General features: G+C 43.5%; 1 protein-coding gene across 1 annotated transcript; it reads left to right on the top strand.

Moving 5' to 3' along the window:
- The first annotated feature begins 1,877 nt into the window (after positions 1–1,877).
- On the top strand, positions 1,878–26,756 carry LOC144821430 (uncharacterized). Its single transcript, XM_078678470.1, has 2 exons — positions 1,878–1,989; positions 22,754–26,756. Exon 2 carries the CDS (start codon positions 22,763–22,765, stop codon positions 25,904–25,906), a length of 3,144 nt encoding a protein of 1,047 aa, XP_078534596.1. The 5' UTR covers positions 1,878–1,989; positions 22,754–22,762; the 3' UTR covers positions 25,907–26,756.
- Positions 26,757–27,350: the final 594 nt, after the last annotated feature.

The following is a 27,350-nucleotide window of genomic DNA, read 5'->3' as shown; positions in this document are numbered from 1 at the left end:
TAGACTTCAATACCCGAGTTGACTCCCATTCAAGCATAGTTGGTGAACGGACTATGCTAATCACTTTTTTCTTTTTATTGTTCTCTCCCCCTCCGTTGCACTGTTATTTATTTTTCATGCTGTATTCTTTATCCTTGGTTTGCTTACTTACTGCCAGCCTTCTATGTAATGTAATGTCCTTTTGTTTTTCACAGTGTGTATGTAAAGCGCTATGATACCTACGGGTCAAGCTAGCGCCATATAAAACTTTTAAAATAAATAAATAAATACATAGGGAGGGATGGTATTGTGGCTTTATTCAGACACCTACGGGGATGCTAGTTTTTTTCATAAGCACTTCGCCCGGTAGCTAAGGGTCTGGTTGCTGTGTGGCTCTTTCCAGTAGTTAATTTCTTGGATGGGTGCTACATCTTTTGGAACTATCCTCATTTGCTTTTGCTATGCCCTGTTTAGCTTAGTACTGCTATAGGTGAGTGGAGCACGTGGGAAGAGGGGGGGTGTCGCCATTGGTGCTGATGCCATGTGCCGTGAGCACATCTTGGTGCATGTGCACCTGTTTGTTCCTGATAAGTGGTGTGAAACGTGATGTGGCCCTCCCTCGTGGCTTTCAAGTACCTGGCTTTGGCTGATCTTGACCCCAACTTTTTTATTTAGAATCTTTATTTTGGGCTAGCTTTTGGTGTTTTTTCTTTAGTTTTGGACATTTCCCTAAATCTCGTGTAATCGATCACTTCATTTGTCATGTGGGGGAGAGGGTTGAGGGCTGCTCTATGGTCCCCTTTTCTCCCATATATGCTGCCTCATGGTGTCCGAGGCCTCCTGCTTTCCCTGGATGATGCCTGCAAGGTTGGAGTATCGAAAAAACTCTGCAAAATTCAGCTGAGTTCTGCGAGAGGGCGGAGTAAAATGTGCTGCTATATAAAGAGATCCTTGAATACAAACATGCAACTACTGAGAAGAACCTGGCGTTAATAAAATTCGCCACTAGAGGGGACTGCACCCTTACAAATACAGTGAACATGTTTCACATACTGATCGTGTGAGAAAATGCATGCTGCCTTATTTATATGTAAATATCATTGCCTTCATTTAATGAGGAGTCTGCCGCACATTAATTACTGGATATATGTGTAGCTGAATGCATTTTTATTTCTCAGGCTAAAATCGAAATTCCAACCCTGCTCATAACATCCTAAAGAATTGCGGTCATGAGTTTGCAGATGCACTGAAACACTGTGCCGTGCTGTCATCAAACAACGGGGTTTAACAAATACCAACTGCATTATTATCCAAGCCCGCAGACTTTCCTATACATCCCCCTCCAGTGCTGTGGAAAATAAACTGAATATGAGCCAATCCTCGGTTACAAATAAGCACGTTGCAAATGAGCGCGGCTGCAGCTTTGCAAAGCCCCACAGCAAGCATTAGCAGGGGAAGACTACGACATGAAAATGGACATTTATCTACCCTGTGCACCACTACTGCAGTGCACTGAGCACATTATCAGCCAGGCCAGCACTGCAACATAGCACACAACTGTAATGCAACATATTGCAATGAAAGTCAGTCTGACCTAACACATTAATATCTTAAATATTTAACAATGCATGAAGAGGGAGAAGTAAGCAGAGGAAGATATTTATCCATTGCCCAGTCATTGATGTCGACGGAGGAGCTCAGACCGTAACTCCAGCAACATTTACTGCCCTTTCAAAGGTGCCCGTAATCTCTGCACTTCCGGGTCGAATGACACCAATCCCATGATCGAGTATATCCTGGGCGGGACTAGTAATGTGTAAAATGATCGAGGATTGGAGCTTTGGCGGTTCCTCTGCCAATCATAACGTGTTTCCAAAATTCTTTTTAACAAAGTCACTGGCTGCGGAGCGCGTGCGTTTCAGCTATACCACTCTCAAGCTTTCCTCGGATCGCGTGCAAATTCGCAAGCCAGTTTAGTTTGCGTGTTCCAGGGTGGAGACTGAGAGGAGAGTAAGTATTGCAATTTTAATTTTAATGGGGGGGGGGGGAGTCTCATTCACTGGTGCCGTGGGCATGAAAAACTTCCAGCAGAACAAATCAGGCCTCTATTTACAAGGATCACTAGAAAAACAAGCATTGAAAATGCAATAGGTCTCGCCTTTAATTAAGTTAACGCCATTTGCTTTGCTAATGGTATTGTATAGCAAAGCAAATGGCTTTAACTTAATTAAAGGGGAGACCTACTGCATTTTTAATGCTTGTCTCATGTATAGCCCTACTCAACCCAATGCAGGGCGTCAAAGCGCTTTACATCAACATGCGCATATTACATGTACAATACGTTATATACGTTTGTAAATGAATGTACAGGATGTGTTACATAAAACTGGGGGATTGCAAGGTGTAGGAGTCACATATCCTCTTCCATAGCTCACTGTTCTATTATCCTCGCAATGCGCTCAAACGTACACATGATAGACCTGCTAAACATATATGTGAGGGCTTTACATCTGATGTCACTTCTTGTGATGCCACATCTGTAAAGTCATGGCTTATGATGCCACTTTCTATCATGTCAATTACTGTGATGCCATTTGTGATGTCATGCGCTGTGGTGTGCGCCATGATGTGATTTCAGGACTTGTGCCCTGCGGGGGTCGCAAGCTCACTGTCACCGCAGCCCAGCTGTAACCGGCTGAGCCCTAACTAAAGCAAAACTGGTCCCTGGTGTTTGTGTGGTGGTTCAGGGAGGGCCTGGCAGTTCGGACTGGACTGTTCTGATTGGAGCACACTCTAGATTGATTTGCTTGTGGCTGGGTCCAAACTGATGTGGTATGCAAAATAACAATGGTTTGGAATGCCGCCCGAATAATTACCAGTGTCTGAGATTAATCCGGGCATTCCAACCATCACTTGTTGCCTTACCTTTGCATGAAAAGAAAGAGTAGGCACGAAACAAAAAAAACGCATGTTCTGGTTGTGTTGAAATTGAGGTGGGCATGTAGAGTACTGGTCTGTCATGGTAAGAGGCAGTTTGAGGCCTTCCGGTGGATCCCTTGAGGGCTCGTGGCACAAATGCCAAGATGTCATGGTGGACACAGCTTTGGTGGGTATGTAAAAAGCAAGTAGTGGTGGCTTTGTTGTGGGCAAAGGAAAGCACGCTGTGGGTGTTGAGGGCTTTCGTTGTGCTTGACGAGAATAACGATGAGCACCGTAAGAGTTTGAGGCACTCACAGTGGGCACATCTGGCAGAATGATAGCTTTAGGTGGGCCCTAGAAGGACCATGTGGTTGGCATGGTCGGTGCTACAGGTGGGCATGGAGAGAACATACGGGGGAAGGGGGGTTGTCAGGTGAACATGGAAAGACAACTTGGCGGGCAGGCTGAGTTCTAGACGTGGGCACGGAAAGACCCCTGGGTGGCACTGGTGATATGTCGAATGCCCTTATCTGTCATGAAACCCTCCCTCCAGTACACTTAGTATCAAAATGTGCCACTTGTCATTTTGTTCTGGGCCTCCGGGAGATGCACTCTCTACTCTTGCGAAGCTGTCGCCACCGCTTCACTTACGACAGCGGACCTAAGGGCAGAGTCCAGGGCTGTGAGGAGGCAGCAGCGACTACCAAGGTAAGCGAGGGCCCTGGGGTTTCTGTTCTCTTTTCCTCACTCTGCAGGCTCCGAAAAGCGCCCACGCACCGGTGGTTTTAATCAGTTCTCGCGTTAGGCTCTGCCCGGGGTCCTGCTGGCCTGCCCTGGCTACAATCGTGACTCCGTCTGTCTGTCATGCTAGCCTATAGAGGCTCCAAGCAGTTCTGAAATCTCCCAGATTCTTACATTCAATTAGTCTCATCCAAGGAGGCAAGATTTGGAAATTCTGTATAACTGAGTGACAGTCTGAAGTAAAAGACCTGCCCCTGTCCTTTCTTACTCTCAGCCCCGCACAAGACTTCCTCTCTTGCAGAAAGTAACACAACACTGTTGCAAGCAACAGGTAGAAAAGTGCTGCCTGCCACCGGTCAAAGTGCCTCCCGGGCCCTTGCCTCCGTTCATGCCCCTGTTGTCCACATATCTGTATCATGCACCAGCAGCGACTGCCCCATAGGGAGGCGCCAGGGTGTCGACCCACCACCTGGCTCTCACCAATTGCTTGGAATGTGCAGCTTTTATATGAAAACAAATACTCTCATGGATCGTTGATTTGCATGTAAAAGCAGTCATATCACATTGCCAGCAGGTGAGGGCTCTGCTGACTGTATTGCGCATGTGCCAGGCGGGGACTGATACAGCCCAGCCTTACACAGTCCTAATACATATCTGGCATGCTGCATTAGCTAAGGCAGTCCAGCGTGCCAGATCAATAATGGAGATTCAGTTCTTGCCAATTCATGCGCCCCTTATCCTATCAGAAATAGGAATAGGGAAATCTGGTGTACCTCGGTACATCACACTCCCCAAGACCTCCTGGCCCAGGAATTGATCAGATGGACGGGTGCGTTTCTGCGGCCTCCGCAGCTTGTTGCAGAACACAGCTGCTTGCATTCAAGCTCAATGATACATTTTGAAATAGAAAGGACCTCTGTTCCCAGCATAATCAAAGCATGTATAAGCTATCACCATCGCACTGTATTCCGGTAACAGCGCACGGGCTACAGTAAATCCACATAGGCTTCTCATGCCCCACCCCTGCCCGAAGCATGCCTTCTAGACCTTAGCTTGTGCTAATCCAGGTCATTTAGCAGCAACAAACCACATAATGTCAGCGACCTGGAATAATGGAGCAACAGCAGACAGCCTGGTTCCCCTCCCCCACCGCACCAAGCCCTGTGGACGCCTCCTTACCGTACACTGTCTCTTCCATTGCTGCAAGTGGCGAGGGTGTGGCATAATGGTTCGAAACTGGACGCGCTTCTTTGGCACGAGGTGTCTGTTTATGTTTCAGGCATTTCGTACCTAAACACACATTCCCCACCGGCCACACAGTCCGCTCTATCGTCCTCTCCCAGACCATCTCTCGACCTCACCTACAAGCTCACTCACGTCCCTTTCCAGCCGAGTCGTCGCCCATCCATAGCCACACCCTTTTACACAAATTGCCAATTGAACGTTGCCTTACATCGCCAGTCAGATGAGAAGAACAGCCCTAACCCCAATCAGTAAGCGACTTTCTGAGGCATTTGTCGTGCGCTTCCTTTATGAGGGCGTTCTTTGGCTAGTCGCTTCTCCAATCAGCGTGGGGTTGCGCATGAGGTAAAGAAGGAACGATCCCTGACGCGAAATGTACTCTTAACAAATCGGAACGTTCTGCGTCACTTAAAAGTCCAATGAAAGACAGAGGGAGGAGGGCTAAACAGGAAAGAGAGTGATTGAAACCAGGACATTGGGTGTTTTAAAAGCCTTGCACACCTTAATACAACAAGCGCTCGCCAGGCAGCCGCAGCACCCGCGCTTTGCTTATAACATTTTAAAAGTAAAGCGCGGGTGCCCCGATCATCCCAAAAGTAAAGAAATAAAAAAAACATCTATTTCTTTCATTTTAGTATAATCGCAACGACGTATACATTTCTCTATTTCTGCTGTCCCACTTGGACGGGCTCGGCCGGACTTTCTGCTGGCGTAAAAGGTTTATGATCTTTTTTATGGGGCCATCTGTTAGGACCCATAAAGAAGATAAGAAACCTTACGCCAGTAGTAAGTCAGGGGAGCCAGTCCAACTGGGACGGCTCAAACAGAGTACGTCACTGTAACCTCTTTTCCAATGACTGGCCACCGTTTAGCATGAACGGTGACGCCGTCCAAGGGAAAAGAGGGGCGGGGCTTAAACCCCGCTAGTGACAGGTACTCAAAAACATAAAATCTCGCCAGCGAGACTGCGCATGTTCGCAGCCTACGCTAGCCGAGACCTAAAAACGCATTCCAAAATCAACGTAAGATTCCAGCAGCCCTCCAGATAGTAAAAAAAAAAGGCAGCATCTTTCTGCTCCTCCAGCGTGCGCATTTCCCTATTTCCTCGTTACTGGAGTGCGTGCCACTGCCAGTCACTGATCTTTTGCATGATAGCACGGAGGAACCAGAGTAATAATATTATACTTTTATTATCATTTATAGATGGCTGTCTGACAGTCATCCACATGTAAGCTCTCCCACGTGGGCTGATGTTTCGCCTTAGTGTCCAGGATTAAATGGATGGCTGACTCTTATAAAAAGCCAATAGCACAGAGAAGGGTCAAGGCACACATATCCTGTACTCGTTGAGTGATAGGAGTAAAAATTAGCAGAAATATTGTGCAATGAATCAGAGACGTGACCCCCCTTAGGCTCCATAAGGGAAAAGAAAACCCCAAAAACAAAACACCGTGGTTCAGCACTCAACTTCCAAGTTAATTGTTCATGTGACGCTAATTATAGTCAATAGTTCACAGATAGGAATAACGAAGTAATGTCTTTCCAATAAATCATTGTGCAGGTCGTTCTTTCTTTGAATTTTTTTTCTTCTTTATTCATTTGTTGTTCTTAAAAAAACACAGCATGCAATTGTTAGCCAACACGTTTCGTCCCCCTGGGACTTCTTCAGGGCTTAGCATGCAAATGGCTATCAATTGCAGTCGACACTGAGTTACTGACCATATATTGCTATGCCAGTATATTATACAATTATAGGCCCTGTAGACAATCCCATCACCTTTTACAGACACGGCTTCCACTGACCCACACTGGAGTCTTTTTTCTATGCCCATGTTTCGCCACCGGGACGTTTACCATCAATACGCGGGTGTCACGTCATCGTGTTCGAAAACCTTGTTAACTCTCCTGCGGGCCTGCCTTCAGTTGGCTTCTACCGCAAGGAAGAGAGGGAGCTTACTCTGAGGTATTTTGAACTTCCTCCCTCATTTTTAGGTCGAAGGCCTAAAAGGCTGCGCTTGCGCAGTCTTCGGCCGGAGATTTAATGACTCTTAGTAGTGCAGAAAGTCCCGCCTACCTGTCCTGTCTCTCCTTCATTGGCTGGCTTCCTAAACGGAGGCCAGCCATTGGAGGAGAAATGCGTCACTCCAAACAAGCCCCGTCTTTTTCGGATTTGGGGGCGTGATTTTTTGCATTCTTTAGCCCTGTGACGTCGTCCGTCACTCAGGACAGCAAAACCACGCCCACAAATCCTCAAAATCCGGAAGCTTGTGTCCGCCATTTTCTATCCTTCGCAGTGAAGGTAAGCCCGTGTTTGTTTCCCTCCGTGCCTTCTTCCCCCTGTCTGTTTCCCGCCCCCCTCCCGCTCTCCGTGTATTTTCGCTGTCCGTGTCTGTTTGTGCCTTCTTCCCCCTGTCTGTTTCCCGCCCCCTCCCGCTCTCCGTGTATTTTCGCTGTCCGTGTCTGTTTGTGCCTTCTTCCCCCTGTCTGTTTCCCGCCCCCCTCCCGCTCTCCGTGTATTTGAGCGCCTCGGCTGCTCCTCCTTATTTGTAAGATTTCATCTTCATACCCACATGCATTACCCCCTTCTTTTCGCTTCTTTAATGGCTTTTAGTGACCTCAATATCCTCAGTAGCTCCTCCAGCGCTGATAAATAATTGTTTTACATTCTTACAAGAGCCTTTTCATCCGGACTCCCTGGGAGCTCGGGTCACGCTTCATACGACAATCCTATCCCTCTGGGAATTGACCCCCTTCATATGATAACTTTCGAAGCGACGGGGGACCCCACCCGCTAAAACGAGAACGCTGTTTACGCACTAATCAATAGGCGTTTAGAATCTCGGTTCCCGCGAACAGTGTTCCCTGGGTTATGTTTACCTTAAAGTGCATACTCTTTTTTTTTTTGCCACTGATACTCTACATCAACTGACCGTTAGCCCATGTATGCAGGTTGACTCTACTACTCCTCCCTATTTAATCGGCTGCCAACAGCTCATATAGGTGTGTAGCTTTAAAGTAATAGAAATTGCACAGCTCGCAAAATATCTAAAAGGTCTGTACGTGCGTGTGACACAGGCTCTCTCTCACTACTCTCTCACTACATAACTCTCTATCTCACTATTCCACTCTATCTCACTATCTCACAACTTCTCTCTCTCAAAACATCACTACCTCACTCTCTAGCTCACAACCTCACAACGTCACTCTCTTTCTCTAACTCACTACCTCAATCACTCTCTATCTCACTACCTCACTCTTTCGATCTCACTAACTCACTTTCACTCTCTTTCACTACCTCTTTCTCTATCTCACTACATCACAACATCACTCTCCCTCACTACCTCACTCTTTACTACCTCACTCTCTATCTAACTCACTCTCTCTCACTACCTCACTCTCTCTCTATTTCAATACCTCACTCGCTCTCTCTATCTCACTACCTCACTCTCTCTCTGCTAATGCAATATGTATCACGTATGCAAAATACAAAGCTAATGGCAATACAAATGACAATGCCATTTATTTAGGGATACAAAAAAGATAAAAAAATAATGAGCAATTCCAATAGCTCTACCTATAATATTGCAGAGACCATTGCATTGTAAATGCTTGTTCTTTTAGTTTCCATTCAGTTCTAATTAGGGCGAACCTCTAATAATGTTTCCCTTTCCTTTCAGCGAATTAATTCCCCCGTGGCCTGTACTGATTCTTCAGTCCCCAATTCTAGAGCATAATTGATAATTCATCTGATTACATTATCAAGCGGGTAATTTGTCCGACCCTTACCTGATTTATTACATCTCCTTTAATGGAATTCTCCGTTTATAATGTTGGGTACCATTATTGATTTCAAAGGAAAGCACGCCATACATCTTTATGGAATTCCCGTTCACCACACCGCAACATCATGCGGGCGAGTGCCCTTGTTAATCTTTAATTCTCCTTGGTATCATTGATGGTCCTTCTCCTGATGTGCACCTACTGTCGCCATATTATCAGGTGGTTAAACCGGGCTTGAACGATACCCGCCAATTCCTGAGGTGGGTAAGAGATGCATGGTGGTAATGTTAACCTTGATCTTTGGAGGTTTATTATTAATTGGATCCTCCATTTTGTAGGTTGCCCCCATCCTGTTCCCCGTCCTGAGGAAGATCTGCGTGGCTGAGGTTGAAAATTCCCTCCTTGCTATCAAGTCGGTTAGAAACGTCAACGCTATTTCCCATTTAACCTGGACCATTAATCCCCTCTTTTGCCTGATTTCCAATCAAAGGAGATATGTCCCTGGACCCGAGTTTTTTAGAATTATATAAATTAAGTGTACATATTTTATGTCTGGCCAGGTTATGAAGACTATTTATCTGTTATCAGTCCTACGTAGAGTTTTGTACATATATGCTCCTTGAATCGTCTTGGGAATTCTTCCCCCTTTTTAAAATTTTCTTTCAACTCTTTATGCTCTTGAGAACCCCCTTCCTGCACGTTCCCCTGTGGAGGCAACCCCCCTTTCTGAATCTATCTGTTTTCAAAATTGAGTTTGTATAACCAGATAAACACATAATGTCATTTTTGAAATAATGGGTTGTTGCACATCTTATATTGCCATATTAAAACAGTTTCTTGTAACCGCGAGCAAAGTTTCTGTATGCTCTAAATGTTTAGCGACTAGGAAAATAATAATTATTCCTAATTTTTGAGAAATCAGTCTAGGATCATTGTTTTTTGTATCATATTGACACCCAGATCCATGGACTTTTTGAGTTACCCCATTGACTCTAATGACTATACGCTCCTAGACAAAGGTGGTAGTCATAGACACTGTTTAGTAATAACTCTGGAATCACTGGCCCCTCTTGGCCACACACAAGTTACGCTCAGTGTCCTGGGTCCAAGTTTTCCCGAAAGTCCAAATTATACTCTGTGTCTCTCCCAGGGGTCAAGCGTATGCTCTGTGTCATGCCCAGAGGTCCATGTGACCAACACCTCTCACTCCTTTCAGATACTAACAGTGTTAAGAAACCTGTTAAGCACTGAGAAACCCTTTTTAGCTAAAAACCTATGAGATTGAGGTGTTAACTCCACCCATTTAGGAGAGATGTATCACAAAAATAGCATCCTGGGAGCCATAAAGGGCTATACAATAAATATTCACCTTGCCTAGCGTGCTGACTATCCAAAGAAAATGGCTTCCGCTGGATCACCTCCGAGGCCGCCTTATGACTGATACAGTTGCGACATATTCAATAGGTAATATGCCAGACCCTGTCTGTGGCAGGGCCCTCAGGTTATCTTTTTACACTTCTCCCTAGTTTGCCATACCCCAAACGTTTAAAAAGACAATGTTTCAGGTTCAGATGTAGTCTCTTACCCTCTGTGATGGCTGCTTCAGGACGGACCTCCGCCCCGCGGATTCAGCAGAACTTCTAATCAATTGCAGTGTACCCCCACCTTTGGGGTTGTGCAACGTGAATCCGTTCAGGCGTTGTCACTTTCCTTCGCCTTTAGTCGGGAACGAGGTCCCAATCCTTCCTAACTGGCTTGCCAAAATTTTGCTCTGGTTCAAATTCCTTAGTAAAAACAGAAGTCAAGAGGCATTTGGAAAAACAGGAACAGTTTGTTTAATTCAACAATTCTGCTGGGAGAACAGTTACAGGCATGGGGTCGGAGGTCCATGGTCAGACTGATAACAAGCCGGTTTTGTTGCTGGGGCCGATTTTCGGTCCGTGAGTCAGTCAGTAGTCTGTCTGACATAAGCTGCGGAGCAGTACACAGACTACTACTATCAGGCTGCTCTGCTCCTTGCAGCCAAAAAGCACAACTGTCTCTATCTGCATTGGAGTCTGGTGCACTACAGCACTGTCCGTGCAGCCGGTGGCCAGGTGGATTTAATAATCAGGAGGGGTGTACAGCGCAGATGTCTCCGCCGCCGCCGCGTCTGCGCAGTCTTACTCTTCAGTTCACCCTTAGAGTGGGGCTGGTGACCAGTCATGCGCATTGGGGCTCGTGCAATAAAAAGTGTGCGTGACTGGTGAGGTCAGGACTCAGAGGCCAGAGACTGAGACGACTGAGACAGAGAGTCACCGATCCGTGTGGGCATAATTTAATTATTTCTAGCCCCCCCTGTCTGCCGCCCGCAGGTGAGTCTGTCCAGTGGTTTGCAATCATCATGGGCAGTGTGGGCACTGCACGGAAGAATGTGAGACGCTACCCTGTGAGTGTGTTTAAAAAATTGATGTTTCTAAAGTCTTTGTACCCACAGTAGCATGACCACTTGCCCTATGAGACTATTTTGTTTTTGGTCATATTCACTAATGGAGTATGATTTAAAGAACACCCTTCCATCAGTAGTTTAACTTTTAGTAATCGGGCTGTTCCTACACTTAACGAGAAGTATGAACTTCTTTTGTGGCAGAATCCAGTTTCTTGACAGAACTTTATTTCATGTTTGCCTCTGTAGATCTGTAATGTCAATGCTTTGCATACAGTGTAAACTTACAATATGCCCACCCACCCTATCTTATTACGGTTAATTCCCCCGAAAAATAATTACGAATAGCAGTCTTGCTGCATAATTTGCAACGTTGTCATCAACGTTTCTACTTCCTTCTGTACAATTCCCAGGCATATGCCTGCCACTTCACGCCCCGACCCGGTTCTGCCAGTGGATTTAAATTATGAACAGGGTCGGGTGGAGCGAGGTGGTGGCTTGAGTTGCGCACCATCGTGGCCTGGCCGTGGCTGGCTGCAGCCTACAAGAAATAAATCAAACATTTTTATCATGATGATTGTTTGTCACCATCAGGGTCACGGACCGTGAGTGACAATCATTATAATTAAAGATTTTGATTTGATGCGCGCAGGCACAGCGCAACTGCATGGAGCGGGAGGCCAGGCCGTGATTGAAGTAGAAGAGCAAAGGTAATGCAGGCTGTATTACCTTCGTTCTCCTACTTTAATCGCGGCAGGCACCGGGCCCGGTTCTGCGCTGTGGACTAAATATTTTTTTTTATTTTAACAATTTATAGAGCGCGCAAATACCCAAGGATGTCTCGGCGCTATGGACTGTAAAGATAGTGGGAAGGCTTCTATTGCTCGAATAGCCAAGTTTTCACTTGTTTCCTAAATGACAATAGTGCTGGACAGGTCTTAATTTGTAAGGGGAGCAGGTTCCAAAGTTTAGCCGTTGCCACAACAAATCTTCTGTCGACCCAGTTAACTTTGTTTGTTCTGGGAACAATAAGAAGATTGGTGGCTGCCGAGTGGAAGTCTCTGCTAGGTGCATGTGCTCGCAGAGATTTTTTCAGATATTCAGGCCCTGTGCCATGGACTGGTTTATAAGCAATGCATAACGCCTTAAATTTAGTTCTGCTTTTTATGGGCAGCCAATGGAGTTGGCGCCTCACGCTGGAAATTAGCTTGAACTTAGGAGTACCAGACATTATCCTAGCGGCTGCGTTCTGTATCCGTTGCAGCTTATTTAGCAAAGTTTCTTGTGCGTTAATTAACAGGCCGTTACAATAATCAACTCTTGACATAACTAGAGCACTAATGAGCGTTTTTCTAGCACCCATCGGAAGATAGGGTAGCAACTTTTTTATCTTCCATAGAACGTAAAAAGACGAAGAGGCCACCGCATTGACATGCTGTTTAAAAGTGAGGCTCTCGTCAAACAGGACGCCTAGGTTTCTGGCCTTGTTAACAGGAGTGGGGAGTAATCCCAATTCCTCTGGCAACCACGTCGGAGACCCTCCCGGAGTTAGGTTGCCAAAAACCATTTCCTCGGTCTTGTCCGAATGTAATTAAAGGCAATTGTTTGCCATTCATGAGCTGATGGCCAGCATGCCATCATGAAAGCCAGCCACCAGTGCCTTGCCGTCTTTATGCACCGCTAACACAAGTTGTGAGTCATCCGCATAGGATGTGAGACCCATTCCAAAAGTCTTGATTACTCGTGCTAAGTCCGTCACATATACATTAAACATGGTCGGGCTCAGCGATGATCCCTGCGGAACACCACAGGGAAGAGCAAAGACTGAGGAATTATAGTCTCCCATGTTGACTGACTGAGTACATTCGGAGAGAAGAGCGCCTTTGCCTTTCGTCCGACACCTAAGGCTGAGACACGGTTGAACAAGGTGACATGATCAACCGTGTAAAAAGCTGCTGAGAAATCCAAAAGCACCAGGACTGCGGCTCCTCCTCTGTCTAGCACCATTCTGATTTAATCAGATGCTTTGATAAGAGCAGTCTCCGAGCCATGTCCTTTCCTAAATCCGAATTGAGTGTCCTCTAACAGTTTATGCTCTTCTATAAACTACGTTAACTGGGAATTCATAATTTTTTCAAAGATCTTCACTGGAAAAAGTAAACTTGCGATTGGTCTGTAGTTTTTAGTTTCTCCTGGATCAAGATTGTTAGGGCTCGCCCCTAGCGATGCAGTGCATGCACAACATTGCTCGCGCAGGTGAGAGCCCTTTTGTGGGGGGCTCCAAAACAGACCCTAGAATCGCACACGCTTGTGCATGTGCGATTCCTTTCTGTCCACGGTATTGGCGTTTGCGGTAGTCTTTTTTAGAAAGACAGCACGCAATAGGGCATGGGCGGTCGCGTTGCTCCGCCCATGGGCTATTGGTGTCTATTACCCGCACGCTGATATCTGTTTTCAATTATCGTGCCCAGACACGGGCGCGATAATTGAAAACAGATCACTCTCTGTAGGGAGCGCTCGCGCACCACTCGCGGGCTTGTTGAAACAGTACAGCAAAACATCCAAGCTTATAATGAACATGATTATTCTCTGCTCAAATTGACGATGTTTCAATGCAGAAACGATATATAATTAAAAACGGAACAATGTTTCCCTCCAAAAATTTGTCTACTGATTTAATTTTAATTATGCTTCTACTACGTTAAAAGGAATAGTTGAGAGTAATATGTGATTTAGAGACAATTTTGTTCAGCCGTTTGCACCATGAAGTCACTGCAAGATGTCCGCCACCCAAGAAGTACCTGAGTCCACGTATCATCGCTCTTCCTCTTACACTCAAGTTTGCTGCTGTGTGTTAACGCTAAAGCGGTGCTATGCATACCTGGAGACCAGGTAGTTGAGTGTGGCTTGTTAACATTACTGTTGGGTCAACTAAGTGAGGCAGCTCACTTCAGCGTTTACCGAGTTACTTTAGACGTTCCTGCATTTTAAACCTCGCATTTTTCCGTAATTTGTTTTTAGAGCCTACATTTTAAAATTCTATTAATTGTTGTGACAACTGAATTTAACCAGTATTTTAATTGTGCTTATTTGCACGCAGCACTTTTGGGGCGGGTAGTACCGTGATTCTCGATCTGCTGGGACCAGAAGTTACTGGAAGCAGCAGTCTTTGGGGGTCAGCGTTCTAGTGGTCATGTTTCAAGTAGGATGCCATAAAAACGGGGCCGCAGCCTAATGAGCACAAAGGATTGCCTAACTATGTGAGGTAGCTCACTTCAGCGTTTACTGTGTTACTTTAGACGCTCCTGCATTTTAGACCTCACGTTTCCGGAATTTGTTTTAAGAGCCTACATTTTCAAATTGTATTAATTGTTGTGAAAACTGAATTTGACCAGAATTTTAGTTGTGCTTACTTGCACGCAGCACTTTTGGGGAGGGTAGTACCGTGATTCTTGATCTGCTGGGACCGAAAGTTACCGCAAGCAGCTGTCTTTGGGGGTCAGCGGTCTAGTGGTCATGTTTCACGCAGGCTGCCATAACAAGCATTTGCAATGCAATAGGTCTCGCATTACTGAATGTTTGAGCTATTGGTGTTCCATTATTATTAGCAATGCCAATAGCTCAAACTTTAATAATTAGAGACCTATTGCATTGTTGCATTGCAAATGCTTGTTTTTCTTTAGCAACTGTTGAATAATGGCCTTTTTCCATATTGAAGGGTAGGTGCATGAGCAAAGCATAGTATTGCAGATGCTCATAAAATTAGTGCCTATCAGGACCGGAATCGTTTTTAAGACTGACGGGGGGCATGGGTCAGACAGGCATCCTGATTTGAGTGTCTTAATCAGATCAGTGACCAGTTCCACTGACACTTGTCTGAATTCCATGAAACTGGGAGACTCTCCATTCATATTATTGTCATCTAACTGGTTCACATCCTCTGTAGAAGTATTAAAATTTAAATAGATATGGCCCACCCTGTCTTGGAAAAAAGTGGCTAATGAATCACAAAGTGATTGAGAGGCTTCTTTGATAGTATTGGCCACTGGCCCTGATAGAGTGGAGACTACATGAAACAGTTGTTTAGTGGAGTTTTGTGCTGTTTCTATTGTTCTGGTATAGTAATTTGCTTTTTTTCTGTAATTATGAGACATTTATACTTTAACAGGGCTGTGTTTCTTCGCCAAGTCATTGTATTCTTGACGCCAGTGTCTTTCCTGGTTCCTGCAATGTCGTTTCTCTAATCTAAGCGCCTCGGTAAACCATGGCGCTGAGGGGGTCCTCCTGTTTCTGGAGACTGCCTTGTAGGGTACCAATTTGCTAATGCATTTTGGAGCCATTCCGTATAATTAGATGCGGCTAATTCCGGGTCTAGCACAACCTCTGGTTGAGAATCTACTAAATTTTGTCTAAGATGGATTTGATTAATGCTACTCCAGGCTCTGAAATGTTTAGAGGGAATGGGATTGGTCTGCCTAGAGACAGGCTGTAATATCCTGATGTCAAATAGTACAGCACAATGGTCCGACCATGTCAGAGGAAGAACCATTCTTATTGAAATGTGATCACTATTTGTGAACAGACCATCTAATGTGTGCCCGGCTAGGTAAGTGGGCGTTTTCACATTTTGAGAAACTCCTAAGGCCTCTAAATTGGAGATGAAAGCTGCAAAGTCTCTGTCTATGAGAGCTCCCAAATGGAAGTTGAAATCCCCCAGAATTGTGAATTTGGATTTGGTTGCAACAGAATCCAATAGATTACTTACTGACTTACTGACGAGAAATTACCGCTGGGGCCTGGTGGATGATATAATAGGATTCCTTTGAGAGACTGTTTTTTAGAGAGTAATATATTAAAACTAAGTGCCTCGCAGGCATCAATGGTGATCACCTCTGTCCTGGCTAAAAACTCATCTCGATGGATGATTGCCAATCCCCGTCCTTTCTTCAAAGTTTTATCACATCTATGCGTAACCCTTAGGGGTGGCAATACAGAAATCTGGGCCAGTGAGGAATCAGCCGATGTTTCCGTAATGAACAGTACATCAAGATCATAATTATCCAACAGATCTGCAATCTCATATTTATGTTTGGGGAGAGAGCGTGCAGTGATCAGAGCAGAGTGCATCTTATCCTTCTTGACGTTTTTTAAAATTATAATATTATTTCTCTGATCAGCAGGATGTCTAGGTAATTTGTCATAGGCCTCTAACCTGTACCTACAGATCGGGCATGAATCTGTTTCTTTACTAACTGGCATCTCCAGATTAAAGTAAGGACAGACCTGCTTGTCGTTGCTAACAATACCGCATCAAAGTCAAGTCCCGTGCAACGCCGCAGCAGGACACATCTGCACAGCCCATGACAGTGACATATAACATGTTCAACAGGCCTGTATTTCACAGTCAGTGATTGTGCTGCCTGGCACGACTGAGACTGCAGCGTCACAATACTTCTAAAGTAGAAAGTGAATGATCCCATTATAACATAATATTCCAGGAAGGTGACAGGGGCTGCCCCTCTAACAATAGATCAAGCACCCGCTTGGTGACCTGATATATAAAGTCAACAAAATAGCTAAAGACTCATTCAGTGCCATGGAAGTATTCAGTCAGAATTAAGACTCTTGATGTTCCATCAGGGCTCTCTTGGTCACAATGGTGGCCTCTCCCGAAAAAGGGCACAATACATGTGTTGCCTGTTTTGAGCTGCACCACATTGCATTATATCACATTGACCTTTGCACTGGAGTGTAGACACATGCAGGAGTTAAAGCAGTGTCGGTGATCGAACGAAGGGACTGGACGTGGGCCCGAAGAACAGAGTACTGGTGTGCCCTTTCTTCTGAGTACGTTCTTTCATGAATGTCTGTAGTGATGTGCTATACTGTGGCTAGTCCTACTATCGAAACGTAATTTATGATACAGCTAGAAGTATAAGCTCTCAGTTGCAGCCTAGACACAGGACGAAGTGGAAGCAGCGCCAGAAAAGCTGCAGAATCGCTTGAAAATACAAAATCAGGATTTCTAAGAAGCAGATCAACCAGAAAATAGAAGGTTTTCTACTGCAGTGCATAACTCTAAGTTACTTGATGCTTACACCACACCCAGCCTGTAAAAGACCCCCAGGGTAAAGAGCTAGAGTTTAAATAGAACTGCCAGTGAAGAAATTGAAAATCGGCACAGGAGGCTAAGGCTGTCTAACAATAATTAATTAACCTTAAACAAGCTGATTTTAATGAAGCTGACCCAGGGTAATGAATAATCAGCAGCACGAGAAAGAAATTTAGAACACAAATCTATAAAAACTACATATATAACCAAGCCCTACAAAATATAAATATAAATCATAGAAGGAGCGTCCACAGGAAGAGTAACCTTGAGGACGACCAGTGTAAAGCCCGACAAAACAGAGCTGAGTCATTTATGACAAAAAATTGTTTTTAACCATAGAAAGCATTGTCCTGAAGAAGGTGTTCAAACCAGTTCGCCGAAACGCCGCGTCGACAGTTATTGTGCTTTTTCTCTTTTTAAAAAAAAAATCTTGTTCTTTATGTTTTTAACAAAATGAATGTGATAACTTGTTTTTAAAAAATGTCAATGAATGTATAACATCACCCTTTGTTATAATAAATACAATAAGTGTGATAATTTCAATCAACAGAACCTCTAGTATTTGATCACTTTACCTCTTGTTTTATTACCCACGTAATTCAGAATTTTGTTTTACAATTCTGTGAAATTATATCACTTATACTCACTAGTTTTCATGTGTAAATTTGTTACTGTGTGGGGTGCCTCATACCTGATTATACTCCTAGCTGCATCATAAATTACGTTCTGATAGTAGGACTACCCACAGTAGTCTGATCTATCACCTTTAACCAGGAAAAGGGAAACCTTATTTTTTATTTACTCTATACCCATTCCCTTTTCGGCAAAAAGGGTGTCTCCCTAATTTCTACATTGTGATGTGCTATACCACATCACCGTATCGTTAGTAGCACCATTCAGCGCCTGGTTGACTTATTTCCTTCCCAGAGTGGTACTTCTAGGTCCTTACCACTAGTTTACTGAGTAGTACTTATGCTTACCCCCCAGGGTCATCCTTCAGTCCAAAGTATGTACCTCGTAATGTGTCACGTGTGTACCCAAGTATTTCTTGTTTCAAACCAAGATCAGCTAATGAAGCTGAGTGGTTGACAGCCACCAAGTCCTTCAAATTTGGAACCATTAACAAAAGGCATTCAGTGAGCAATTCACTCTTGAAACACAGTGGAGGGACAGTGATTTAAACCTGTCCTCCCAACGGAAACAGCAGATGGAGTACAGGAATTACAATCAGTGCAGGTGTAACAGCATAAAATGACGAGAAAACAGCAAACATTAAAACACCATGTAATGATTAGCATGTGTATATACCTTCTGCTACTACCACACCAGATGTGTGAATCTCATATGTTTTCTAATTTGGACAGTTTGTTGCTTTTGATTCCTCTCCTAAAGCAAATATATGAAAAGTAAAAACAAGGAAGGGCAGGGCTGAAGAAATCACACGGCCAGGAATGCTTCCAGGGATGTCAGTGGGGAAGCTGGGTAAGTTGAGAGCAGCAATTCTCATATCTACTATGAAGAGATATCCTCAGGTCCAGAGGGGGTAGGGTTGTGTGAAGGGAAAATACGTTTCGCTGCAAACATTGTTCAGTTAACGTTTGCTCCCAAAAGAAACCATACACAGACAGAACAGTTTCAGCACAGTCCTCCCTAGACCATGGCACTGACGCAGACCCACACCACGAGGGCAAAAGGTGGCGAGCATTTTCCTGATGTTCGTATTGTCCTAATTGGAGTATTCTTTGTCATTAATTGTTGTTATTTTCCATGAAAGTTTATTAAATGTAATAAACATTGGAGCCCAACGGGTAGAACTGGCCGTTGTTAGTTACTGATGAGCCATGGTTTGTGTAACTCTCCCGGTAATGTCAATCTGAGACCCCATATTAGCCTGTCACTGCACTAGACTAAATATTCATATGCCACCCTCAGTGCTATCCATGAGCCATGCGTAGCTGGGTACTGCTACACCACCTCACCCACATTCTTCCAGCAGAGCACGTCATAGGCATGGGAAGCAATCATGCCTGTCACCCTCCCTTTTGCACAACGTCAAAGTCCTGCCCAATGATACTAGCCAAGCTCATGCTGTGATGTCATAGCGCGTGCTCTGCAGCCTCACATTTGCCACAATTGTGCTGTCTAAATATTTACAGTAAGTCTGCATTGTATGACTTTCAAAGTCAGTACGTGCACTCCAGTACAGGCAGCAGCGACACAGGGACGTGCGTACAGCGCCACTAGCAATAGAAGTGGAAGCCGTGCATAGAGGGCATACTGCCTAATGCCAGGCATGATAGTAACCCTGTACATCTGCATTTTGAGAAGACATGAAGTTACTTTGTTTCATGGGGAACCTCCAAGTAGATTGTGCAGTGGAAGTACGATGCAGCTTAGACTTAACTTCTCTCACATGTGTCCCATCCTGCTGCTGGGGGAACATTCTCATCAGGAAACATACCGATTTAGGCAAGCAAGAGAGAACCTATTTTTATTATTTAATAGGAGGTGGCCTTTGAGGCGAGAGGGGGCCCTTGGGAAAGAACCCTAGTTCTACAGTTGCCAAACTCTAACAATGTCCTTCGCAGACATCTTCATCAAAGCTAATCCATCCATCGATCTATCCATGCATTCATCCATCCATTCATCCATATATCATCCATCAATTTAAATTAGATCACTCTCCGTAGTCACCTCCAGGTTCTTTTGAGATTCAAAAGGCTACGCACATGCAATGCACATGCCTGTCATAAAGTGTCCTACAAGTGAATTGTCACATAAGTTCCCTTGAGGACAACCTATGCTTCATGTTCACGGCTGGGCTAAATAGTTGGTGGTAGGGTCTGTAACTATTTGCTGCTGATACAAAGGCAGTGGGATATACCAATTATTAACTCCTCAAAGTAAATGAACATATATATATTTGCTAATCTGCTTCACATAACACTCTGACACATGTCCAGCGTCTTCTAAGTGTGGATTGTGGGAGATGCAGCAGAAGCAGGGTATAGGTACAGACGAAGCCCATGCCCCAGTCAATGGCTACTAAGCGCTAGTACTAGAGGGCACATATGGGCCTTTGAAGCCTTGTCAAGATCTAAACAAAAGTTTTAGCAGATCACTGCTAGATGGAGTTACCATATGAATTTGCAGGCAATATTATATCGGCTCAATAAGGTGCGGAGAAATGGGGCGCATGCCAGCGGGGCTAGCACTCTTATTCCTAGTGGAAATAGCTTTGCTCAGAAAGTGTGACAATGAATAGTGATACATACACTTACAAAATTAGTTGCACTTGCAGCGCTTTAAAGAATATGCATCCATAAACTCTCTCCTGTGTCAAACATTCAAAATGATACTGGGGCTTTATAGGTAGATGCTCTTTAAGGACCATCCTAATCACCAGTGCAGGAACGCCGCAACACTGGTGGCCGGTCCGCCCTCCATCCTAATAGGCCCCTTATTGTTCCTACAGACTCCTGAGACATGGTTAGATAAGTCCTAGTCAGCCTCAGATTCCTCCAAATTAAATTCAGGTTTGATCTGCTTTATTACATCAAAAAAGGCAATTTTTGTTGGCTCTTTGGGCTTAGTGCACTTTACCACCGCTAACCAGTGCTAAAGTGCTTGTGCTCTTTCCTTTAAACATGGTCAAATTGGCTTACACCGAATTGGAAAATGTTATTTACTTGTAAGTCTCTACAAATGTGGTTCTATAGGTACCCAGGGACTGTAACTTAAATGCTGCTAGTGGGCCTGCAACACTTATTGTGCCACCCACTTAAGTAGCCTATTTAAACATGTGTCACGGCCAGGGCCTGTCAATGCAGTCTGTCTGTGCAGTTGTAAAACCGCAAATTTGACCTGACAAAAAGAACATTTTGCCAGGCCTAAAAATATTCCATATTACTACATATTTCACCGGGATGTCACCACTAGCGCAAGCCCTGTCTATAAGGCAGGATGCAGAGTGCAGTGTATTTAAATGGTTTGGCATATACTTTTAAGTTTTATATGTCCGGAATAGGCGAGGCTCAATTGCTACCCTTGTTCTTTTTGTGATTCTTGAATTTTTCACAATCCCATGACTTCAGTGATGTACAGGCAAAATTGATGGCAGCACCCACACTCTGAAAAGTGTTCCAGTGCCACTGGCCTGGGTGCCTTTGTGTGAATTTGTCATGCTTTCTGGCCAGGGTGCCATGTGAGAGATTTCCATGCCGTCTGACATCCTGGGTGCTTAGGTGTGACGTTTCCATGCTTTCTTTCCTGGGTGCTTATGTGTGCTATTTCCATAGTTTGTGGCCACAGTGACCTGGAAGCTCTTGTGTTACATTTCCATGCTAACTGGCCAAGGTGCTTATGTGTGAGGTTTCCATGCTTTCTGGCATGGTGTGACCAGGCCTGGGTCAGTGCCTACATAATTGTGTGATATTTCCACAGTTTCTGGCCTCGGTGGCCTGTGTGCTCATGTGTGACATCACATGTGAGTGCTTAGTGTGTGATGTGAGTGACAATTTATTGAAAATACAAAAAAGAATATCGGAATGTAGATTTTATGCTGTAAAGTTATGATGTTGAAACAGTCTTAAAAACAAAAATAGCCTAAAACGCATAGCACTTTTTGTCGAGTGGCCCAAAGGGTGATCATCACTGTACGGCCCCTTAAAGAGTCCTGGGCAGCAATGTATGCAATTTCACTCTCTTTTACACCTACCCAGGGAATAATCTGTAGGTTGTGATTTCACTCTGTACTGTGCTACCTCTGAGCATTTCCTAGTGAGTGGTCTCTTCTTCAGTGATTTTCTGTTTCACACCATGCCTTAGTCTGACTCTCTTCAATAAAGCAGTTTCTTCATCTGTTTCAATTTTAGCTTCTATAGAATTTCTCTGAGTCTGTCCTGGGGAACACTCTCTTGAAAAGTTATGATCACTCAACATTTTGCAGTCTATTTGTGAAACATGATCCCACACTATAGTTTGCTACTTCCTAAACTGCACTGGAGAGAAGCCTCTTACTCTGTCTTGGACACCACCACTCCCATGTGATCTTACACGACCATGTGCAGCCTCTCAACAAATTCTGAGGAGCACTCAGAAAAATAATTTGACTATGTTGATACTTTTGTGGACCCCAGGCATGTGCAGATAGACTGATAGAAAGCAAACCGAAGGCACTGACATCATTATTGTTGACACGCACCAAAAAAAGTAATTATTGTGTTGATGGTAATACTTCCCAATGAAACGTGCATGACTGAAAGAGAGCCAATTATTGAGAATTCTTGAGTTGGAATTATTTACATTTTTTGAAATGTATAACATGTGTCTGCAAGAGAATGGGAGATCCTATCTTTACCACGTTATAGCTGCCTGAATCTGTGGGATTCCCTGTTTAGGAAATGAAATTGTACAAAGCATGCTCTACGCACACGTGACACAACAGTTTATGTATACCATATAACCAAGCCCCATGCATTAGGTGTGGGATGTCTTGTTTCAAATTTGTTATCAGTTTGCATCAGCTCTGAAAACCCTCTTGTCTATCATTTTAGATTTTCACTATGGATATCAAAGGTGCTGGGAAGAGAAAATCACACAAGAAAGGAGGAGCTGAAAAAGAATGTGAAAAAAAGAAAAAAATGAATGACAAAGAAGCAAGCCACTACCAAAAAGTGACAGATATTCTTACTCACAAAAAAGATTTGATTTCTTTCGATGGCAGCAGCACGTCCACCTGCCTCAGTACTGAAGGTGCTGAACGAACTGCTAAAGGCCAAAGAACTGAAATAGGCAGTGAAGGTACTGTAACTGAGGCAGCTCCCAAGTATATAGAAGGTTACATTGAATTAGAAAGTGATGTAGATTCCGAAGAGAAGTGTCAAGAAATCCCTGTAGTTGAGAAATCCGCATATGCTGATGTGACTTTAACTCATGCAGCTTTTGGAAAGAAGAAATTGCACAAGAAAGGAGGAGCTGAGAAACAGCGTGAAAAGAAGAAAAAAATACAAGAGGAAGAAGCAAGCCATTACCAAAAATGTACTGATATTTTTAGACCCCAAAAAGATTTGGTTTCTCACGAAGGTGACATCACGGCTACCAGCTTCAGAAGTGAAGCTGTTGAACAAACTGCTGAAGGCCAAAGGACTAAAACGATTAGTGATTCCACAGTAAATGGGGCAGCTCCCAAGTGTTTAGAAGGTTACATTGAAATAGAAAGTGGGGAAGATTCCAAAGAGAAGTGTCAAGAAGACCCCATAGTTGAGAAATCAGCATATGCTGATGTGACTTTGATTGATCCTGCAGAGGACCAATGGTTTTTGAGACCAACATCTGAAAATTTGAATGCCTTTTTTAAGTTTCATCCCTGTCAACCTGATGGTCTACGTTGGAATGCTAAAAGATTATATCGGCAAAAAAATGGGAAACCAAGGCAGTGGTTGACTTATTCACACACATCCGAAACCTTTTTCTGTGTGGTATGTCTAGCTTTTAGCAAACCGACAGATAGAAGTGCTTTCATTGATGGCTGTTCTGATGAAAGGCATATGTATCAAACAATCGATGAGCACGAAGACAGCATCCTTCACCACAGTACTTCGGAATCCTTCATGATGCGATCAAGAAACATAGCTATATGTAGCCATCATTTTAAAAAGCACACACATGCAAAACAAGAGGAAGTCCAGCGAAAACGTGCCATTTTAGAAAGAGTAGTGGAAACAATAAAACTGATTGGCAAAAGAGGCTTGAGCTATCGAACAACTACAGAAACTACCTACACTTTCGAAGATGAAACATTGGATCATGGAAATTTTTGGGAACTTCTTCAGTATCTTAAAACATTTGATCCATTATTGAAAAGCCATCTTGAGGATGTCATTAAAAAGACTAACAAACATCATGAAGTTGCAAAGAGTGGTAAAGGGCGAGGCAATCTGGTTACCCTGATTTCAAAAACAACTGTAAACTCTCTCATAGATATTATTTCCTCATTACTAAAAGAGGGTATTGCTGAAGAAATCAGGGAAGCCGAAATGTTCTCAATACAGCTTGATACAACACAGGACATAAATGTTGTAGACCAGTGCTCTATTATAATCAGATATGTGACTGATGTTGTCCATGAACGTCTTGTGGCTGTTGTTGATTGTACAATGACAACTGGAAAGGCATTGTGTGAGCTAGTTTGCACTGCACTTGAATCCATGAACATTAGCATAGCAAATTGTGTTGGTAACTCAACTGATGGAGCCTCCAATATGCAGGAACAGTATAATGGGTTCACAGCATGGCTGAGTAAAAAAGCACCTGATCAGATTCATGTGTGGTGCTACGCACATGTACTTAACCTTGTTATAACTGATGTCACTAAAATCTCTGTATCTGCAGTATCCCTGTTTGGGCTGTTAAATTCTTGTGTGGTATTTCTCAGAGATTCATGCCTTCGAATGAATGTGTGGCGAGACAAAAGTATTGAAGCACGGTTTCGGTCCATCTCTATAATTGGAGAAACAATATGGTGGGCCAAAGATGAAGCACTCCAAAAAATCTTTGGTCTATACAATGACCCAAGCAAATCTGTGTACGTTGAGGTTCTTCTAACTATGGAAGAGATATCCACATCAGATAACTTCAATGATGAGATCAGATACAAAGCCATTTCATTTCTAAAGTCGCTAGTTACATTTGACACGATTTTGACTGCACAGATGTATCTGTTTATTTTTCAAAATACCACTCCTTTATCTCTGTACTTGCAAACACAAGGTATTGACGTACTGCAGGCATATCGAATGGTAACTAAAACCATTGACTCCATAAAGCAACAGGGTCTGGATTTCAGCAGCATAATGGATGCTACAAATACATTCATCAATTGGGCAAAGGAAAAATTGGATCGGTGTGATAGTGAAATTTTGATTCAAGATGACTTCCCAGAGGTTCGAGTACGCAGGAAGAAGATGATACCTGGCGAAACTGCGACTGATGAACCCATCATGTCAGCTACTGATCAATACAGGATAAAAGTTTATAATGCTGCAATTGACAAAGTAGTTACCAGCCTGCAAAGTCGATTCACAACTCATGGGCAGTTGTTTGCAGATTTGGCATGCCTGGACCCCAGAAACTTTGAAGACATCCTCCAGAAATTTCCCCAAAATGCTCTTCAACGACTAAGTGGCTTGTTAACTAGATTTGATCCGGAAGCATCTGTTGAAAAACTGCAGCATGAGTTGCTTGATTTTGCATCTAAGTGGAGCAGACTAAAACTCAGTATTGAGGAAGAGTATAGTATGATCCAAGAAGTTGAAGATGACACCCGTTATCTCAACTTTGAGGATGAGATAGTACAGCACGCTAATGTTGGGCAAAATAAGTATAAGTGTAAGACTTGCAAGGACTGTATTGCTTGCTGCTATAGTTTATTATTGCGTTATAACCTGTACAGTAAAGCCTACTCTTCTCTCTTTAATGCCTATAAGTTTGCATTGACTCTTTCCTCCTCTCAGGTGGCTTGTGAAAGATCTTTTTCTAAGCACAAGAACATCTTGAACAGGCTGCGTAATTCTCCCTCTCAGTCACGTTTGGAAGCCTTTATGCTGATGTCTGTGGAAAAAGATGCTTTAATGCGAATAAGCAATGAGAACATCATTGATCTTTTTGCCTCTAAAAGCAAATTGATGCAAGAGATGTTAACACTATAAAATGTGAGCTCAAGTTACAACATTTCTAAGCTGAGCATTTCTAATAAAATATTTTATTTGAAGGTTGCACTCTGAACATGAAAAGCATTTGACTTTTACACGTTACCATCAACATTTTGAGGGCCATTTATGAATATCAAACAACGCAGTTCAATAACCAGAGTTGACCTCCTTGCGTTGGCTTTCTTTGAGCCTGCTTTGCACCACGCCCAAACCTTAGTACCATAGTAAAAGGCTGTGAGCAGCATAGGTTTTGCACTGAAACAGGTAATATCCATCCACTATTAAATCCTATGCTCAGGCAAACTGTAAAATGTTTACTGTACTATATTTATGCTGTGTAGAGCATCCATGCATTTTTGGAAAACCTCAAGAAGGCGTCAGCTTTTGCCTTAAATCTAGGTCTGCCTTTGTTAGTAGGTAGGGCTTTACATCAAAACCCATGGGTGGTTGCTTGTGGACTTGCTCCCACATCTCATCCGTGAAACACCCTCTTGACACAAATTAATGCAAAGTGCGATTGAATATAACACTTGTTTGAGAAGTACGTTATTATGTTTTTACAGTATTTCATATTAAGGATTTGCTGCAGGCAGGTCATGTTAACTGTTTAAAATGTCAAAATGCCCACAATCATATTGTTGTGTACTGTTGCACTTTACATAAGACGCTTTATTTTAGCACTGTTTACAAAACTCAGGATATAAAAATCATTTAATGTTTTCACATTGTCTTGTACATTTTTTCCTCTGAACCTTTGCTCAATTGTTTGAAGTTAAGTGTATTTTTATATGTCTTTATAATATTTTATATTAAGAATAAATTGGTTATATTTATGTTTCGTGATCGACATTTCATTTTTTAGTCTTCTTTGTCTGTGTCTTTGTCTGTGATTTATGACTGGGTATCCCTGTGCTCCATAAGGTAATAATTTACCATGCTTTAAAAGTTAATACATATCTAATATGTAATGAAAATGTGTTGAAAAATGCTTTGTTTTGGCCTTTCTGTCTCCAGAATTTTCTTGGGGGGAAGAACCCCCCGAACTCCCCCTAGTAGTGGTAGCACACTGCGCGTTCTCGCTACACACCATATGGGGGCTGGTCTCACATTTACTTTATTATCTCTGATTCACTACTCGTGTCTATTTTTGGTGCTCTCTGTAAGAATGTCTATGGGTACATATGACTGGGTGGGTAACCTGGTGCTTTTTAAGGTCATCATCTACTATTTACTGTGCTTTGAAAGTTGATACAATTGAATATGTAATGAAAAATGTGCTGGAAATTCACCATTTTGGCCTGTCTTTTTCCAAACTTTTCTTGAAGGGGAGAACCCACCAAACCCCACTAGTAGTGGACGGGCTCGCTCGCTGCGCTCGCTTGCTACATGCCTGACGAGGGCTGGTCTGGCAAAATTTGCCAGGGCTGCTTTTAGTTCCCAG

This window comes from Lissotriton helveticus, chromosome 2_2 (genome assembly GCF_964261635.1).
Source record: "Lissotriton helveticus chromosome 2_2, aLisHel1.1, whole genome shotgun sequence".
Lineage (NCBI taxonomy): Eukaryota > Metazoa > Chordata > Amphibia > Caudata > Salamandridae > Lissotriton > Lissotriton helveticus.
This window is presented reverse-complemented; position numbering and strand designations above follow the sequence as displayed.

Excerpts from the sequence above, each read along its gene's own strand:
- LOC144821430 (XM_078678470.1), top strand. The coding sequence starts at position 22,763 with ATGGATATCAAAGGTGCTGGGAAGAGAAAATCACACAAGAAAGGAGGA.